The following is a 20,095-nucleotide window of genomic DNA, read 5'->3' as shown; positions in this document are numbered from 1 at the left end:
TTTTTAGCCAATTACACGTTGAACCTGGTAGTTGGGGTTGTTAGCCAAGTTACCGTCATTAAGAAGCGACACAACTAATGTGTCTATGCTAGTTAATTTGCAATGTGTACCACTGGCCCGGCCATTTATTTTTTAATGCACCTTCTCAGATTAATTCACTGCATGTCGTGCCCAGGGCTGGACTGGGACAAATAAAAATCAGCCTGGGCATTTTGACTACAGACCAGCCCCCCAGGTATTGCAGGGAAAATCATAAAGCCTTTTAATGAAAATAAACACTGTTGTGACAGTGATGTACACCGTCTTGTTGGTATGATTTCTATACATTTTACATCAGATAAAAACTTAAAGCGAGGCATTTTTAATGAGAATAAGAAAGAAAAGTATGTGTCCCCTTTCCCTGTTAATGCCCTGCCTGGCCTCCTGGCAAAACTTTGCTAGACATGCCCCTGCACAGTTACCAGGTGTCAGGTGCTTAGAAAAGTATCCTGGTGTTATTTCTCTGTCAGAAACAGTTCATAACTTCAACTGAGCTATTTTTACACATTGGCCAGCACCTGGCCAATACACCACCTTTCATTGTTTATACCGTTACAAAAACTAAAACAAACAAAAAAACATTGGCCCATAAAAACAAAATTCACTATTGGCCCACCGGGCAAATGCCCGATATGCCCGATGGCCAGTCCAGCTATGGTTGTGCCATCAGTTAACCCTTAGCTTGCCAGCTGTGGCACGCGTGCCCAGGGTTGCCGACCCTGGTTGGGGTCCAAACTAGGTGTGATGCAGTCCTTTATGTGCTTTAAGACCAGCTTCTTGAAGAACTTTGCGACCACTGGAGCACTGATGGTGGTGGACTCGGAACTATTGTTGCTGATTTCAGGCAATGAGGGGCAGTGGCATGTGACAGGGAGAGGTCCAATAGTCTGGTGAAAACAGGAGCCAGCTGGTCGGCACAGGCTTTGAAGATACTCCCAGGTATTCCATCTCGGCCAGCAGCTTTTCTCTGGTACTGCTCTGCAAACCTAGTTTTCTTGAAGAGTAAATGTGTGAGGGCTGTGCTCAGAGAAGGCTGTGGCAGAGCGGTGTGCATGGTAGGTGTGTCTACAGTTCTCTCAAAGCGGCTAAAGAAGTGGTTAAGTTCCTCTGCTAATGAGATGTCCATGTTATCCGTATTTGTCCCATTGCCTTTGTAGTTGGTGATGTGTTTCAGGCCCTCCCATACCTTCTTGGAGTTGTTGTCTGAGAGGTGATCCGATAGTTTATTTGAATCGTCCGGTTTTGCTGCTCTGATGCCTTTTTTAAGGTCTGCTCTTTCTCTGATATACATATCGTGCTCCCCAGATTTGTATGCAGAGTTGTGTGCTTTTAACAATTCCTGAACTTTACTCGTCATCCAGGTTTCACAGTTGGGGCTGACCTGGACCTACTTTTCCGTGGTGACAGTGTCCATGCAGTGCATAACTCACCACTGCAGATGTGTGGGTCTATAGGTCGCCATGTTCGAAGACATGCCACTCTGTGAGGGCAAAAGAGTCCTGCAGCTGAGCCAGAGCTTCCTTAGAAAAGGTGTTAATGTTTCTGATGGTGGGCTTTGTCCTTTTCCTGAGTGGTGTGTATGCCGCGACAACGAGCAGGGAGAGGTGGTCGGGCATACTCAGGTGGGGGAGGGGAACAGATCTGTAGGCTTGCTTAATATTTGAGTAAACATGGCCCAAGGTGTTATTCCCTCTCATGTGGCATTTCACATGTTGTACAAATTTAGGCAGCACAGTTTTTAAGCATGCTTTGTTAAAGTCCCCTGCGATGATGTGTACTTCCTCTGGATATGTCCGTAGCTGTTCGGAGATCGTGTCGTTCAGGTAGGCAAGGGCTGTGCTAGCATTAGCGTCTGGTGGTATGTAGACTGCTGTTATTAGCACCGCAGGCAGTTCTCTGGGATGTTGTTGATCCACTGATAATCGCTGGTAACGGGGTTCTGGCTGTCATAACTGATGTTGTATAATTCCCAATGACTTAAGGTGAATTTGGCTACACAATAAGGGAAACAAAAGAAAAAGAAAAGGAAACAAAAAGAAAAAGAAGATCACCTAATTGGGGGCCCTTAAACAACTGCGACTATGTGCACCGCCATGTTGTACTAAAATCTACAAGATATTAAAAATTTATTTAAAATCATCTGCAATAGTTGACATAGAATTGTCAGTTGAATACTCCTTTTAGTTACCTTCTTTACATGTCTCGCAACTTTTCTCACAAAATGCTGCATCTATCTATCTATCTTAAAGAACTCCATTCACTTTCTTTCCAAGCTCTGTGTCAGGTGGCTTGTCATCTGTTACACACCCGAGAAGAAGATGATGGATCAGCAGAAGAAGAAGGCGATGGAGGAGGAATTGTAGAAGACCTTCCTCCTAGCAGTGGGAAAGTGAGTTCAGCCTCATAGAGGAAATAATTCAGTGCAGGCAAGAAGTACCCAGGTGCAGGGTCAGAGCATCGCCGACCAATCATGTTGGGTAAACAGCGACACTGTCCATCCTCTGGAGAACACCTGACGGGACAGGAAATCCCCCCAAAAGACAGGAAGTGACACACTGGAGGCTCTATGGTGTCAGTTATTAAGAGTCTAATTACTGCTTTTATGATGAATTTCCAGCTCACAACAGCGTGCCATACCTATAAGGTAATAAACTGTTTTTTCTGATTATTTTACTGGTATTCAGTTGGTGCTTCCTGTTAATTTTTCTTCTTTCTCAAACTAACCTGTGATTCAGATCAAACTGACTGTTGATCTTTATTCAATACTTTTTATTATGTTTCACACAAAATAAAGACAGAAAGAAAACATACGTGCTGCCGTGAGCTCCGCCAATATCACAGTTACAAGGTGAGCATCTGAACACAGAGTTTCCCAAACCCCAGAAATCTGGCTGAACACAAACACATTAAAAGACATTAAAATCAGACTTTTCTTTCACTCAGACTGGCTAAAATGTTGTGATATTTGCTTTAGAATCACTGTGTCCAGGCAATCATTTCAAACTAAGGACAAAATATAGTTTACTTAAACACTGTTTTATGCTTTAAAACTCATTCATCATTTATTTTGAAAATTCAGACAATGCTTGCAGAGTTTGAATGAGTTTTTATGTGCCTTCAAATCATACAGTTTTTGTTCTTCTTCTTCTTGCTGCTTCAGGAATGACCACAGCATTATATTTATTAGATAGTTTTAATGTGATTCAGATATTTTGATTTTCCATTGTTATCACTACCTACATCCGTGTTACCACATCCGGGATGGAAAATGCTCTCACTACATGACAGTAACTGATGTTATTAGTACTTCAGTATCTTCTTAGATGAAATTTGAGATTTTATTACTTGTGTTGTGGAACTGATGAGGAAACTAAATACTGGGTTTAATATTGTATACAAAAAAATTTGTGCAGTCTTTAACTGCCAGCGCTCTTAAGCCTGTTGATGCTGTGTATCACAGTTCTCTTTTTTATGACTAGGGGCAGTTTCAACAGCAACCACTCTATTTTCTATGACTGCCATCTCCAAGTCCCAGAAAATCCCATGGGGTCCACGAACTATAGAAATGTTTTCAGTGGGAGACACATTTCGTCATCATCATGTGACTTCTCAGTCTCAGCTGATTGCAGGTTTCCAACCTTATGAGCAGTTCATCTGCACAATGATTAAAACTAAAACCACTGAAGGAACAATGGGCTGTGAGCTCAGTTTTGTAAATGGCCTCCTTGACTCCATGCTCAAACCAGCATTCCTCCCTGTCCACGATACATCCTCACCATTGAAAGAGTGTCCACTGGCCTGTAGGTGTAAATAGACTGCAGCGTCCTGGCCTAACCAGGTAGTTCCTCTGTGTTGTGGCATCTGCTTAGCCAGAGGTTGTTTGGTTGTAAAAATCAGCACTTAACAGTGTACAGGGGTAGGCAACGCCAGGCCTCAAGTGACAATGTCCTTCAGGTTTTAGATCTCATCCTGGTCAACACACCTGAATCAAATGATTAGTTCATTACCAGGCCTCTGGAGAACTTCAAGACATGCTGAAGAAGTCATTTAGCCATTTAAATCAGCTGTGTTGGATCCATGGCACATCTAAAGCAGGCAGGACACAGGCACTTGAATCCTGGCATTACCTATCTGTGTACATTATATTCCTTAGGTTGGGATTATTATTTGTTTGAATTATTTCCCAGCTCTATTATCAATTAAATTTAATGAGGATGAAAGGAAGCTAAAGAGTAAATTACTTATTTTACAGATGTGGCCTACCAGACACCGATCACACAGCGGTCCACTTGCCATTGGGTCACATTCACAAGTTCCTGTTAGCTGATCACATGACCCAACACTCCCCAAAGGATGACACCTGCACGCTGAAACACACACACACACACACAGTCAGCCTGAAAGTTTCTGTCATGCTCATACCTTCAGCTCGTTGAAATCATCATATACACACAAGCAGGAGCTCCTTTGTTGAGAATGACAACAGGACAAATAAAGTTGTTTGGTCACCCTGACAACCCGTGGGGTCATCCTGCCTCAGGCTGAAGAAGCCATGTTTGCAGCGATCACAACGTTGACCCTCCACATTTTCTTTGCATACGCACTGACCGCTCAGAGCGTCACACTGACCGCCGCCACGTGAACCAGCTGGATCGCAGTTACATGCTGAAACACATCACCATTACATGGTATGACATCATCATCCCAAAGCTGTTACGTCATTTCACTCAATGTAGATTTATTTCTAAAGGACCAGATCAAAACAACATTATAAATTAAAGACCATACAATAATCATCATCTTGTTATGAGACAGCTTCCCTGAGAAACAAGGGGCTGATCTGTGTTGGGTAATCACCCTCCTCCTGAGGCTACAGTCATATCAACATAAACAGTGCTCTCGTTATTGTGCCATCAACTACAGATAGACAGTCTGCTACTAGTGTGATTGAAATTGGCAATTACACACATTCTGTTTGCGACAAAAGTTATGCATGATACCATAGCTGTGATAAACTGAAAAAAACACTACACCCAAATCTACTGCCATCTTGATCAGAAATGTAGTGCTATACTGGAGCCAGGAGTGGACTTATCGGTCCACTGGGACACCGGCCTAAGCGTCATTATGGGCTGTGGTGAGGAGCCCATTTGATGAGAAAACAGCTTATGGACCAAGTCAAATTCATGGACCAAGCACGACTCCATCAGCCACAAACTTGCTGAGATTTAATTACCAGAACAACTGTCTGTGAAGGTTCTCAGTCATCCAGGTCATTGTAGTCTAAGGATCTTGGAAAGAAAAGCGTCTGGACTTCTTTAAGTTGCTTGAAGATGTTTCACCTCTCATCTGAGAAGCTTCTTCAGTTCTAAGGTCAAATGGTTGAACTCTGGGATTCTCCACCTAGAATTGAAGAAGCTTCTCGGATGAGAGGTGAAATGTCTTCAAGCAACTTAACGAATATCTGAATACCTGTACCATAAACATATTTTACTATCAGCTTTCACTGAGTTAATGGAGACTGTTACTGCACCATGTTGGTAAAAGTCATAAAGCACTGGGTTTGACATTCAGACATTACTGTTAACATAGAAAATATCCCATAAAGAGCTGCATTCTGACAAACATCCAGCCGCACCACTTCAGCAATGAAAGAAAATAATAGAAACAGAAAAAGGTGAGACTCATTTCTACAGGAACAGTGAGAGCATGAATATTCAAAAAGTAAAATAACAATAAAAGCTTACGTATGCAGGCTTGTGGGTCATCCTTCGCTCTCTGCGGATCCTGATACAAAAAAGGTTGACACTGTTCACACTGAGGCCCCATCCTGTTGTTGCCGCAGTCATCACACACACCGCCGCTCACACCTCCAGTCGCTTCGTAACGAGCTGCATCAAAGTGACACGAGTCCGAGTGACTGTGGCAATTACATGCTAAGAAAGACAGAAAACAGCATTTTAAAGTATAAAAGTTATGGAAAAAAATAATCATGTCAACAAACAAGATACAGAGGTGTTTAAGATTATCAAACAAATTTAAGTATAAAACAAAGATAACAAAACGGAACACAAAACGCAGTTTCTAAATGAAGTGGTTTATTATTGGGGGGGGGCAATTCCAAACCATCATGGCCCTGTGTGATTAAGTGATTGCCCCCTGAACCTAATAACTGGTTGGACCACCCTTAGCAGCAACAACTGCAATCAAGCATTTGTATTAACTGGCAATGACACTTTTACAGCCGTGGAGGAACTTTGGCCCACTCATCCTTGCAGAATTGTTGTAATTCAGCCACACTGGAGGTTTTTGGAGTATGAACTGCCTTTTTAAGGTGATGCCACAGCATCTCAATTGGATTAAGGTCAGGACTTTAACTAGGCCACTCCAAAGTGTTTTTTAAGCCATTCAGAGGTGGACTTGCTGCTGGGTTTTGATTATTGTCCTGCTACAGAAACCAAGTGCGCTTCAGCTTGAAGTCATGAACAGATGGCCTGCTATTCTCCTTCAGGATGTCTTGGTAGATGGCAAATTTCATGGTTACACTTACCACAGCAAGTTTTCCAGGTGCTGAGAAGGCAAAACAGCCCCAAACTATCACACTATCACCACCATATTTTAATGAAGCTATAATGTTGCTTTTCTAAAATGCTGTTAGTTTTATGCCAGATGTAATGGGGTGCACACCTTTCAAAAAGTTTAACTTTTGTCTTGTCAGTCCCCAGAGTATTTTCCCTAAAATTCTTGGGGATCATCAAGATGTTTTCTGGCCAAACTGATACAATCCTTTATTGTTCCTTTTGCCCAGCCACCTCTTTGCTGTAAGAACAGGAAGTGCTGTTTAACATTCACATTTTAACCTTGTAGACAATAATGGTCAGAGGTTTATAATTTTAAACTCCAAAAATTCTGCCAGAAAATGAGATTGGAGTGTAAAATTTTACTGAATTTTATTCCTCCTATTCCTATTTTTAATTTGTATTAATTTATGTTGATAAATAATGTCAAAGGTCCAGCTGGTTTATTTCTAATGGGAGAGAAAAGGCAGAAAGCTAATTTCACTCAGAGATGGAGACAGATAAGAAAGAAGGAGAGAAAGGAGAGAGGTTAGAATTAAAGGAAGGATCCTCATTTAAAGCTCACATGGAAGTAGGGCTGCCACGGTTAGTCGACTAGTCACGACTACGTCGACTATCAAAATCGTCAACGACTGATTTAATAGTTGACGCGTCGTTTGAAGCTTTGTAAGATCCCAAAAGACGCAGGAATAAGTAGCAGGATTTAAGAGTGTAATAACGGACTGAAACAGAAGATGGCAGCACTGCATGTACAAGGATGCCAGCTGCCGTTAAACCCCGAAGAAGAAAAAGTAGCTCTGACCCAGAATTCATAGCGCAGCCCAGCTTAGTTTCCAACAATGGCGGCAGCTAGTTAGTTTTAATGTTACTCTTATTATTCTTTCTGGGTCACAAAATAAACGTTTAACATATTTTCAGGCGAGAATGTAGCTGTGTAAACCTCAAATATCTGCTCAGTTTATCAGGACACCACATATTTTCAAAAGCGCTCCGACGTTTTTGGAGACATCTGTTACCCACTAGCTCGATAGCTAGCCGGGGGCGAGGCTCACTAGAGCCCGTGAGAACACCGGCAAATCATTTTCAAACCCACCGCCGTCTTTCGCTACTCAGGTTAAACACGATATATGAGTCACTTAGATAACTTAAAAATGTTGTTGTTTGGCTTTTTTTTTTTTAGTGTTTTATTTGTTCCTGAGTAAATCGGTTTGTCTGAGATTAAAGTTATAGTTTTTACACAGCTGAATAAACATCAAGCAGACAGCTGATTATCAGAAGTGTGAGATGCTCCAGAATTTACTCCAGTGTCCTGTTATATTTTAGATAGCAAGGAGTTTATTAAACTTCACCGAAACAATCTGCAAATTTCATTAAAATTTAATAAACTATCATCTTGTCTTTATTTTTAGTTAGCACAGACCTTAAACACTTACAGCTGTAAGCTAATGATAGTTATATAAGAGCAGATGCTGCTGGTGCAATAAGCTGTATGTTTTACGTCCAATGGGTGATGATCTGATTAGTCGACTAATCGCAAAAATAATCGTTTGTGGCAGCCCTACATGGAAGTCCTCATGTCTCTGAATCTGTACGTGACACATGATGTTTGTTCATAAAGTTGCTGCTAAACAAACTGAGGCAGACTGTGTTATTTAAAGGCTGCAGGTTAGTGCAGGATGAACAGGAGAGTTTACTGCACTGTGATGGGTTCAAAGTAAAGAACAGTGTGACTGCTGCACAGTGGCTGTGGGATCATGGTCACAGTTAGCTTCCATCAATTGCAGCAGAGACTCACTGACTGAATTCATACCAACTCTATAGTGTAATATAAATACAGCATAAACAGGGTACTGTCAGGGTAGAGGATGGACTCAGCCAGGACAGGTCAGGAAACATCTGCTCACATCTGGTTGAATTCAGCTGTGTAAGAAAATGGACTGAAGCTCTCAGCAGAAATGGTTGTGATTGTTTTCCCCACACTGAGACATTACAGCTGATTTTATGTTCCCTACCTGCTGAATCCGCGCTGACCTCTTCCCTGCTTATTTCCTGTTTAAAGTCCCCCTCTACAATCGAGGCAACAGGAAACAGAGCTATTTTATTTTACTTCTTTTTCGCTGCTCATGTTCTACTTTTCTGATTCAAGGTGAACACATTTATTAGAATTAAAATGATTTGAATAAAAATTTAGACTGAAATAATGTATTATAATTTACTAATATTATTTTATTATAACATTAATAAAAAAAATAGGTGGTAGAAAGTCTAAATCATGCTTAAATTGTGCAAGGTTGTTCTATGACCACACACAGAACCATTTATTGTTACTGAAAAGTGCTGATATTCAATTTTAAAATGGGACAAAAAGCCATCAAATGCATCACCTGAGCTTCTAGTTTTGTGTCTTTCATCTATTTTAATTTAACCTTTGTCTGGATCTAAAATAGATCAGAACAAAATAAATAATTCAGTCATTAAAGTGGACATATACTTTTGACTTTTAACCAGACAGCAAAATTTCATTTCACATCAAAGGAATGTGTTTAAGAATGATTGAAAATCCCTAATAATCATATGCTATCCACAAATGTAAGCAATTCTACTTACTACTTACTCTAGTTGTAATTTGATATCATGTGAGGTATTCTGATATCTAAAATGAATCTGTAATACAGATGTAGGTTCTACAGAAGGAAGTTGACCTTCTGCTGCCTCAGCAAAAGTTCTTTGAAAGGGAAAACTGATTTCTTATTTTTTTATACGTTCAGGCTTTGCAAATATGCAAACATTTTGCAAACATCAGTTTGACAACTGAATCACAATGACATTTGTGTATTAGCCAAAAACCTAAAAATATTTTTGATAATGTTTCCAACAATCTCTTTTTTTTTAAATAAAACATTAAAAAGTGATACATTTATGTCAATTTGAGTTACCTCGGCAGATGTCTGCTGCACCCTCTCCTCCAGGCTTCCAGGGGGAGTCGTTGTGAAAATCCTGACATCTCTCACAGTTTTCTCCAGCTGTATTGTGCTTACAAACACATTGTCTGTGAACCTGAAATCAGAAAATATCTTTACCTGCTGAGCTCAACTGCAGTTTCAGGTGTAGTGTGATGTCGAGGGAAAAATGATGCATACACACATTTGATTAAAAATGTGCAGAGGTTATATTAGGACTCCATCTATTTTCCCCTGCTGGCCAGAACACCAGTTTTACCCAAAGACCACTGATTTGTGGATAGCAGAGGTCACACATGCATGATGACTTTTTCTAATTCTTAAGCCACAGCTGCCCAAATACATATAATCTTTTCTCTCAATTTTTGCCTTCATCTTTAATTTCTTTTTACTGACTTTCAAGTTCTTGATTCGCCTTTCAAAGCTGTTTGTTAAAAACAAAAAACCCAGCACGTTAACATTGATTAAATCACAATACAATACAATTTTATTTATATAGCACATTTAAAACCAAAGTGCTTCACAATAATGCAATAAGTCATTGTTATAAAATATTAACAAAGTACAAAAACAAGTACTAGTACTAATCCTAACAGATGGGAAGCACTAATCACTTTAAATAATCAAGTTAATCACTGAAGGACGAATAATTTCAGACCGGCTCTACTCCATACCATGCCAGGCTGGGTGAAAACGTCCCTGTGGACTCCAGCCATGGGCACACACTGGCTGGCGTGTCCGTTACAGAAACAGCTTCCTTGAACCACCATGTTGTAAACAGAATAGTAATATTTGTCCTGAGGGTTCCTGCGTTTTCGACTCAGCAGTGTGTCACCAAGTGTGAAAAGACGTGTGAAGTTCACCCGAATGTTTGTCACGGTGGTCAGATCTGAGGATGATGATCAGAACAATATTCAGTTTTACACGTTTCCCCTATTCCCATTAAAATGTTCCATTTGACAGACACATTAAAAGTGTCAGGGCTGCTGAGCGCCATTTGTTAGGGTCTATCTTCAGTCTGTCGCTGGGAAGTTTTTCCCAATGATGAATATGCAGAGAACATAATTGGAGATACATTTTCTGAATTTCAGGAGGGGGACTACGCCTCTAAACACGCCCCTTCCAGCTCTTATCTATATATAACCATTTATATATATATTTATATATATATATATATATACATTTCTACAAGCTCTTTTGTCTCATTTTCGTGCACCACTCTCCCTCTCCTTTTTCAAGTCTTTCACTTCTTCACTTCACATTAGTACATGAGGGATCTGCCAGGCCTAGGAGACGCCTCCAGTTCAACTCCAAACTGCAGTTCAATTCATGTTTAAGCCATTCACTATTATCTATTCAAAAAAAGCTGTTAAACCTCAAATAACGACGTGGGCCCAGCTAGTGAATGATACATTTATTGGAGGCTCATTAGACATCTATTGTACCTCTTGTTAAAGAGCGTAAACCCCTGAGGCAAAAAAATGGGTGAAAGACTAAAACCTGCAGTTCCTCTAATGTTCGCAGCACATTGGTCCCCTTAGGCTATGTTCACACTGCAGGTCTTAATGCTTAATTCCGATTTTTTGATCAAATCAGATTTTTTTGGTCTGCTCGTTCACACTACAAATAAAATGTGACAGCAAACACGCTCTAGTGTGAACCCTCAAAGCGGCCCGCATGCGCAAAGAGATGTCACACACAACGCGCTCCGTTTAGACCCAGAGCAAGCAATATTGTTTGACTGATGGACCTTAATATAAAGACTTGTTTCAGACCTTATGTTTCCCAATTTTGCTTTAAGTTATAAAGTTATTTTGTTATTTACATATGGCCTAGTAATTATCCTTATTGCTGTTTTAGAGAGGAGCGGTGCTTTAAAGGATAGCTGCAGATTTCTGTCAGAATCTGCAGATTATACAGTACAAATAAAATGTTCACGTTTCTCCAACGTTGTCTTCCCAACAGTTTTACTAACATCTACACTTGCTGGCCAGGAAGTGTCCACGATGTCTTCTCGTGCACTTCTCCGGTGCTAATAATTGGCGTCTGTCCTGTGTCAGTGATGTAAAAGACGGATTTAATGCGACATGATCATTCAAACTGCAGTCGCTTTCTAAAACATCATATATGTATCAGATTCAGCACCACATACGAAAGTGACCCAGATCGGATCTGTTCACACTGTCATACCATGATCGGATATGGGTCGCATAGGGTCAAAAAGGTCAGATTTGATGCACTTTCGCCTGCAGTGTGAATGTAGCCTTAGACTCCCATGTTAAAACGTTATAAAAGAAATAAGCCTGACCCCCCCCGCAGTTTGCCCCAGGGCAACTATGGTTTGCCTCCACCAGTGTGTGAATGTGAGAGTGAATGTATAGTGGAATTGTAAAGCACTTTGAGTGTCTAGAAAAGCGCTATATAAATGCAATCCATTATTATTATTATTACATATAAACACAGTGACAGCTATTTAGGAAAACCTCACCGTGGATGTTCGGTGCATGAGGGTTTTCTGTTTTAAAGACAGGATCAAGAGCTTTCAGGACCACCTAGAGGACAAATATAAGAAATACAAACATATTTACTTACACAGAACCAGTATAAAAAAGCATCATTAATGCTTTGCTGTTATATTACTTCATCATTTTATCATTCCTGTGAATTAGTTTCAGTTTTGTCTCAATGAATTCTTAAGACAAAGTCCAGAATGACTGAAGCCCAGGGGAGCTATAGAAAAAAGCTCATGTTCACACTGGCTGTAGTTACAATTGTTACCTCTCCAACTAAGGATGGTTCTGATCCAGAGTATCTGCTGTCACAGACAACGTCATCGATGCTCCTGGCGGGCGCAGTCGACACTGAAGGGAAATGAAGAGAACAGTCTTCTGCAAAGTAACGGACAACTGTCCAACTTCGCCCAAAATCCCTTGATCGTTCCACCAACATGGCTGCTGGCCGAAAACTCTGCACAGAGCAGATTAGCATTATTTTAATGTTTGATTAGGCAAATGTTAAAGGTGTAGGCTCTTTTCTATTCATACGACTTTTTGACTAACATTAAGTTAATTCCCTAAAAACATTAAATTCAGTACGCTTTAGAGGTATACCTTGAACCTGAGGACCAGGTGACTGAACTGGAACATAGTCTCCAGATTTAACTGGATGCTGACATTATGAACTCCTGCACAGAAGGCAAACACAGAGCAGACTTACAGTGTTGCAGATTATTTGTGATAGCATATTTTAACTGTAACGTTCCACAAACAGTAAGTCGTGTTTCTTTGTCACACACAGAGCAGTAGGGGTAGAGTTGCACAGCTAAGTGCTTTCTCTTACCCAAACACATTCTGCCACCTAAACAAAATGTTTTTTGTAACTAATATATTGATTTCACATAGTTTTCCTTCTCCCTCTGATTGGACAGTTTGTTGTTGCAGAAATACTCAAACTTACCAGTCTCCGACTGCCACCACTTCAGCTTTCTCTCGAGGTCAAAATTTGTGATGACATTCTCAATACGATGGCTGTTTGGGCTGTTGTAGCGATGATATGGTAGCCGAGAGTCACATGTGAAACATTTCTGCCCCTCCTATGAATAAACATAAACCAGCCTGATCAATGATTACCTCTGGGTTTATAATACTACAAGTAAACTACATGAAATATCATTACTTTAGTAGTAATGATATTTCATGTAGTTTATTGTAGTTAATTTCATTTATTAAGTATTTCAATCACCATAAAGGAGGTAATGCTTATTTCTTCATTATACCAACGCCTACAAATCATGGAACAGGCTATTAGCCCAGGCAAAAATAGCATCTTCCATGATATAACAAATTTATTTTGTTATTGATCAATGCAGAAGACAGAGTCATGCTTTAAGCTGTGCTTGAAGAGCCTGAACATACAATTTAAAACTGGATCATTGCCAAGTTGTCTGTTATTTTTACTTGTTCATCCTTTGAGCCTTTTCATGCTCGGGTGATTCACCAGTCAGAAGAACTTTGAATGCTGGAGAAATAATGCAAAGATTGACGATACATCAGAAGGAAAAGAAAATAAAGAGAAAAGCATACACGACGGGAGAGGTGGAAATGATCCTCAGGGTGAAGAGAACAGCGTCAGATAATAAAGACACAGATCTGAACATGCTTCAGTATGAAGACCAGCCAGAAACATCAATCAAAGAGAAAATGAGTTCAGCTGTAGTTTATTCACACACAGGCTGACATATCTTGCTTCACTTAACACACACACACACACACACACACACTTTGTGTGTATGAATTTTCTATTTGACCTCCAGATATCCGATGATGCAGTAATTTTGTGGTCCATCCAGACCACAAGTGGATGACGCTGAGAGCTGAGCAGCACGACCAACCAACAGGTCACCCAGCTGGGGGTTACAGGAGCTGATGGGGCATGGGTCCTGGAAGTCCTTGTAGTCCTGAAGGTGAACTGCTGGAAGGAAAGCTGCAGAGAGACAAACTGACCAAAGACATTTGAGGTATTGGACATTTCTTCCAGACTCGGGAAAGTAGGTCTTTTAACAGACATAAAAATAAAATAGTTGTCTGCAGTTTAAATATTTCAGCATATCGTTAAATCGATCCTTTTTTCCAAAGCGTCACAGTGAAGTGTTTTTTTTCTAAATTATAGCTTTCTAGAAGGAGAAAGGTGTTCACATTTTTGTTTTTACAAGAGTTATGATGAGAACTAAAAATAAGTTTAAATTTAATAGATTGGGAAGAAAAACACGTGACAACAAGAGGAAAACCTTCAACAAGTGATTGCATGTCTGCAAATCTTCAGCTAAAATACCTTGAACAGCACACCTGATCAACCTGACAACTGCTCCCTGCCCTGGCCATAACAACTTGGACTTTTCCTCAAAGAGGAGGTGCACCTGCAGGTGTTGGACATCACATCTCACAACATGAGAACTGCAATGTCACTTTCTTTACAGGAAGTTTTATTCATTGTTAGATTAAACATTGAATTCTAATGTTTTGTTATCCAGGTCATGGTAAAGAGTTTGAAAAGAAAGTGATTGGAATTGTCATGGTTTGCGTGAGTGCTGGGTTTTTTTCACAATCCTGGCATTTCCACCTCTGGGCAGAGCTGCCGCATCACTGCTGAAAGGCTGCACCTAAGCCGGCAGCCCAGATTGTCTGCTAGCCCTCATTAGTCGCGGTTATAGTTATTCCTAAATTTGACTTTCTTCTCACAGAAAATCTCCGGATGTTGCTGAGACTCACTGCCATAGCCTGCCTTGGTTCAATCGCTTCAACTCGCAGTTTCTCCAACTATGCTCACCTGCCTTGCTCCCCACCCAGCACTCTGACTTTAACAGATCACTCATTGGATTACCTTTGCACCTCACCCTGACCACCTACCCCTCTATGCTTCACCTGCGCCTGTGAAAAGACTTTGCAATTCACAACTTACACCTTGGATCAGCATCTGAAACCCATTCTAACACCTGTTTCCCTCATTTCAGTGAGTGAGAATACCACCACACCCTTTCCCTCTGTCCCACACCCCAGGGGTCCTGCACTGGAAGTGTCCAACTGTTTGCCATCTATAATCCAGTTTTGAGATCCTTCCCAGGCCCTCTTTTGGGATCACTCCTACTAGGGTTTAAATACCCAGGGCTCTCCACCATTTCATTTTATAACTGGAGACGCTTCTTGGATGCGAGGTGAACTGTCTTCAGGAAACTTAAAGAAGTCCAGGTGCTTTGTTTCCAAGCTCTAGTGATTTTAATGGTCCTTCCTTCACTGAGTGAAAGTTCAGAAAACATATGGCAGTGATTAGAAACTGAACTTACCGATGAAAAAGTGAAAGATCATGTTGTGCTGAGGCTGGTCAGGTAGATTCCACAGATCTCTAGCAAATTCTTCTTACTCTGAGCACAAAAACATGTAAACATCTTCATCACATTTATTGCTAAATTACTCATTTCGTGATTGCTAATCTAAGGTCAGTTTTATCTGCATAAACAATAAAATGTATATTTAACAAAACCAAACACATTTAAGGGAAACAAACAAAAATCACACCGATAATTTTTCATGTTCTTATCAATAAACAGTTCAATTCTGTTTTATTGATAGAGCAGTTCACAACAATAATCACTTCTGAATTGACTCTTATCCAGCCTCTTAACATTTCATTTGCTGTTGGCTGCTCTGTTAACTGAGTCTCTATCTTTACACTGTGGAGTCCCCTGGAAAAGTTGAAACAGATATTGTATTTTAATTGTGTTATGAGACAAACAATTCTAGTAAGCACATGACAAATATGTCATCATTAATGTCACCATATATGACAAAATAAAGAAAAAGTGATTTGTAAATAAGATAGTAATCTCATGTACTATAACTAGAAAATGGTTATGAAAAATCTGCTAACCTTCGATTAAATGCTAGTTCTTTCTTTTTTTTCAAACTGAATAAAAGAAAGTGGGGTATTGGTTGAATATAATATGCCTCCTCCCATTTAAATAAAAGAGCCTGACAGAGCAGTATGTTTTCACAGAGCAATCAAATGCAACCCCCTGAGGGGACTGATGCACTTTCACAGGAATGAAAGGAAAATGAAGTTTTGCTGAACATTTCAACACCTTCCATGCGTTTAAGCCAGTTTTATTGCACAAGTTCTTTATGGAGAGGCAAGTTATCATTTTGTGTTGTTTCTAAGTTAGCTTTATTGTCCCCTGCAGGGAAAGTGCTATGGGAAACAGAAGTGGATAGGTATGTTGGATCAGTATGTTCACAACATAGTAAATATAAACAGATTTCCAACTTGTTTTTCGAAACAGTTGGAACACTGTAAAGGTTAAAAAGGTAGGTAAAAAATTAATAACAAAAACAATTTTCCCAGGAAAAGGCATAATCCAGATGGGAGCTAGTGTTTCTCATCATTCAAACTTCTCCGTGATTTACATGTAAAACACTGACTTAATCGTGTTAGTGATGTGCAAAAACAAAGCTTTCTCTGGACTCCTTAGAATGCCTAACACGAAAAATACAAATACTCTAAATATTCATGCTCACAAATTTTGCACAAGTTAAATAGGATTTGCAAATTACATTTCAAGATGTGCGTGTGTGTGTAATGGAATGAAGTACTGAATATTTATCATGCTCCTGGGAATATTGTTTATAGGTATGAACTTAAAGTGATAAATATCTTGATGTGATCTGTCACACATCCTTATAGCCACAATCGATTAGAATGGTCTGACAGGACCTTGAACATATTTAAAAAGTACAATTGTCGAATGACAAAAACTGTCAAAAACTTGGTGGTAACATTTATATGTACACTGAAAATACCCACCAACCTTTAATTTCTACTTTAGAATAGTGAAACGATAAAACAAATTCATAGGTTCACAATTTAACACACCAACTATTAATTACCAATTATATCTACAACCCCAAATACATTTCAGTGCAGAGCAATTAACGCTTCACAAAATACTGTTTGCAGGCTTACAGTTCTATGAAATGCAAATTATTCCAGTTAAATTGAACAAATCAGCTGATCATATGAGGTACAAAGCTGCCTGACTTTTCTAACAGCAGGTCCAGTTTTGACTTAAAAGATAGTTGATAGACTTAATTAGAGTAAATATGGAACATACCTACTTCTGCCTCCATCGCAAAAGAAAGAACACATCTGGGCAAGTAACAGCACACCTGAGACATATGCAGCCTCAGGCTGTACTTATCAGTGTGAGAGATTAAAAAAAAGGCAAAGAGAGAAAGTGAGAAAGTCGGTGTGTGTAAGAGAGAATATTGCACAGGCATAACTCCCATAGGAGAGGGATTGGGAGGGTTTTTTATCTTCGCATTTGTCATGTTGTACCAGAACAAAAAGAGCAGGTAAAATAAAATCAAATTCAAATTTTATTTGTCAGTTACACAATCATACACAGCAAGACATGCAGTGAAGTGCTTATTAGTGTGCAATTCCAGACCAGTATAAATACAACTAGAGAGGGAAAATTTCAGAAGAAATTTTAAATGTGCCTATGCTGCTGCCAATGAGTGTAGTTTACCATTCATACGACTACAGGGAGCAAAGAGGCACAGAAAAGAAGACCAGACACCAGCGAGGGAGGATAAGAAGGACAGACGCAACAACATTGTCATCCCCTATGTAGCTGGTGTATCAGAAAAACTCAGGAGAGTTTTCTCCAAGCATGACATCCCGGTGCATTTCAGACCCAGCAACACACTCAGACAAAAACTGGTTCACCCGAAAGATAAAACGCCAAAACACAGACTTAACAACGTGGTGTATGCTGTACAGTGCAGCGAGGAATGCCCAGACCTCTACATTGGAGAGACCAAACAGCCACTTCACAAGCGCATGGCACAACACAGAAGAGCCACCTCCACAGGACAAGACTCAGCAGTCCATCTGCATCTTAAGGATAAAGGACACTCTTTCGAGGATGCCAATGTTCACATTTTGGACAGAGAGGACAGATGGTTTGAAAGAGGAGTGAAAGAAGCATCTATGTCCACTGTGAGCGACCATCTTTGAACAGAGGCGGGGTTTACGACACCAACTCTCTGCCATCTATAATCCAGTTTTGAGATCCCTCCCAGACGCCTTAACGCCCACTCACATCCTGGGCCATCTGACCTCAGGAATTCGCATGATAAGGTGGGGCCAGGTTTCACAATGAACACACCCGAAACTCTGGCTGATTGGGACCCACACCCAGTTTCACACCTTGGCTCAGGCGATTAGAGGATCATCAGGGGTCCTTTTGTCCCTCTGTGGGGGGTCACTCCCACTAGGTTTATATAGGGCTTTGGAGTTGACGTCACACCGCAATGCATTGTGGGAGCGCAGCGCCAATCTACGAATTAAAACAAACACACTGTGTTGGAACCACGACTACAAGAAAGATGCTTAAAAGCAGCTCAAAAGAGAATGAACTGTATAGAGACCGATTGCGTCCAGAGGCGAAGCAGCGGTACTTGCAGAAAATAGCGTGCATTGGAAATGTGGACCCGTATGAAATACGGCCGTGGAGTAGAAACCCCGAACACCTAGCGCTATTTTGTACCTTGTCTGTGGAGTCAGCGCGTACAAGTCGTCATTCAAACAAAGGTAAGTCAGCTCGAGTACTGCGAGTGAAATGCGTTTGATTTCCCTGCAAACATTCACATTAGTGCAGCATAAATTCATTCATGAGGGGAAATTACAGTGAGAACATGTGGAGGCTGTTAGAGGGATAACAGTGAGTTCAGTGCATTGATGTGACATTCTCCTGAAGGATTGTTATTCTTTATGGTTAAAGAAATTGCACTAATTTATTCATATTTATTATAAATAATCCTAATTACACATCTTGCTTACATGTTTGTATCCTGTGTCACTAAAAATACATTTTATTTTAGTTTTATACTTTGATTAATGACCTGCAGAATCTCCTTATCATATTAAGTGATTCATAATTGTCACTTTATGCTTTCTCCATCTCTACAGTGATGACATCCTTGCATTACATACTTTAGGTTCATTTTCTGCAGGCAGGTTTCTGACAGAACAGACAGATTTAGACTATAACCTGCAGCGTTCTATAGATGGACACATAAAGAAATGAAAAATGACATGTATGTGCTAACTTTCTAGACACTTTGTTACATTTATGATAAAGTAGATTAAACACATTTGTGTCGGCCTTGGCTCATAGTTCTTGTCTTTAAATGAACTTTGTCTGTGTGTGTTTCAGGTGCTGCACTCTAAGACTGAATGAACCAGCATTGCAGCCATGGGTCACTGTGAGCATCACAGGGAAGGTTGAAGTCGCCCACTGCACCTGTATGGCCGGAGTCGCAGAGACCTGCAGCCACGTCACTGCTCTTCTGTTTAATGTAGAAGCAACAGTGTTGATCTGTGGCACAAGGACTGTTACAGATGAACCTGCATACTGGGTTTTGCTGGGTAATATGACCAAGATACAGCCAGAGGTTGGCCATAAGATAGACTTCTCCTCTTCAGCTGCCCAAAAAAAGGCTCTTGATCAAAACATAAACAGACCATCTGTAGTGACAGGTAAAAGGAGCCGTCCTCAAAAAAGAAAACCCCCACCTGCTACTGTGGAGTCTAGATGTATGCTTGTAGTGCACTGCCGTGTAAATAATTTGCATTAACTGAATATGTACTGACTGAGTCCCACTGTTCAAAAGTTGAATAAAGAAACAAACTAAATTTTGCCTCTTTTTTTATTTTATTAAAACCACTTTATAGAACATCACATCAGTAACAGTGTAAAATAATTAAACTATTAAACTATCTTGTTCAGAGAGGGAGGAGGAACGTCCCCCGAAATATTTTTTAAATGGTGCACTGTCTTAATGAGTTTATGAATGATGTGAACCTTTGCTGAGAAGTCAGGATCATCTGACTGTATTTTCTTCTGTGGAGGTGCGGCCCGGTCCGTGTGTGAATAAAGATCAGCAGGTGAATTTATTAAAGTGT

At 40.2% G+C, this 20,095-nt stretch overlaps 1 protein-coding gene across 1 annotated transcript; it reads right to left on the bottom strand.

The window, feature by feature from the left end:
* Positions 1 to 459: 459 nt before the first annotated feature.
* On the bottom strand, positions 460 to 18,455 carry LOC146645969 (laminin subunit beta-4-like). The gene is made up of 14 exons (XM_085391687.1): positions 18,297 to 18,455; positions 15,417 to 15,494; positions 13,884 to 14,074; positions 13,034 to 13,169; positions 12,688 to 12,761; positions 12,356 to 12,544; positions 12,066 to 12,129; positions 10,252 to 10,466; positions 9,554 to 9,674; positions 5,787 to 5,975; positions 4,549 to 4,704; positions 4,303 to 4,406; positions 2,851 to 2,930; positions 460 to 2,551 (listed from the first exon to the last, which is right to left on the bottom strand). The coding sequence occupies exons 2-14, from the start codon at positions 15,436 to 15,438 to the stop codon at positions 2,332 to 2,334; spliced, it is 1,761 nt and encodes a 586-aa protein (XP_085247813.1). The 5' UTR covers positions 15,439 to 15,494; positions 18,297 to 18,455; the 3' UTR covers positions 460 to 2,331.
* Between the last annotated feature and the right edge of the window lie 1,640 nt (positions 18,456 to 20,095).

Source organism: Rhamphochromis longiceps, linkage group LG19 (genome assembly GCF_057381845.1).
Source record: "Rhamphochromis longiceps isolate RC_006_pf linkage group LG19, R_longiceps_female_GT1.1, whole genome shotgun sequence".
In the NCBI taxonomy this organism is placed as follows: Eukaryota; Metazoa; Chordata; class Actinopteri; order Cichliformes; family Cichlidae; genus Rhamphochromis; species Rhamphochromis longiceps.
This window is presented reverse-complemented; position numbering and strand designations above follow the sequence as displayed.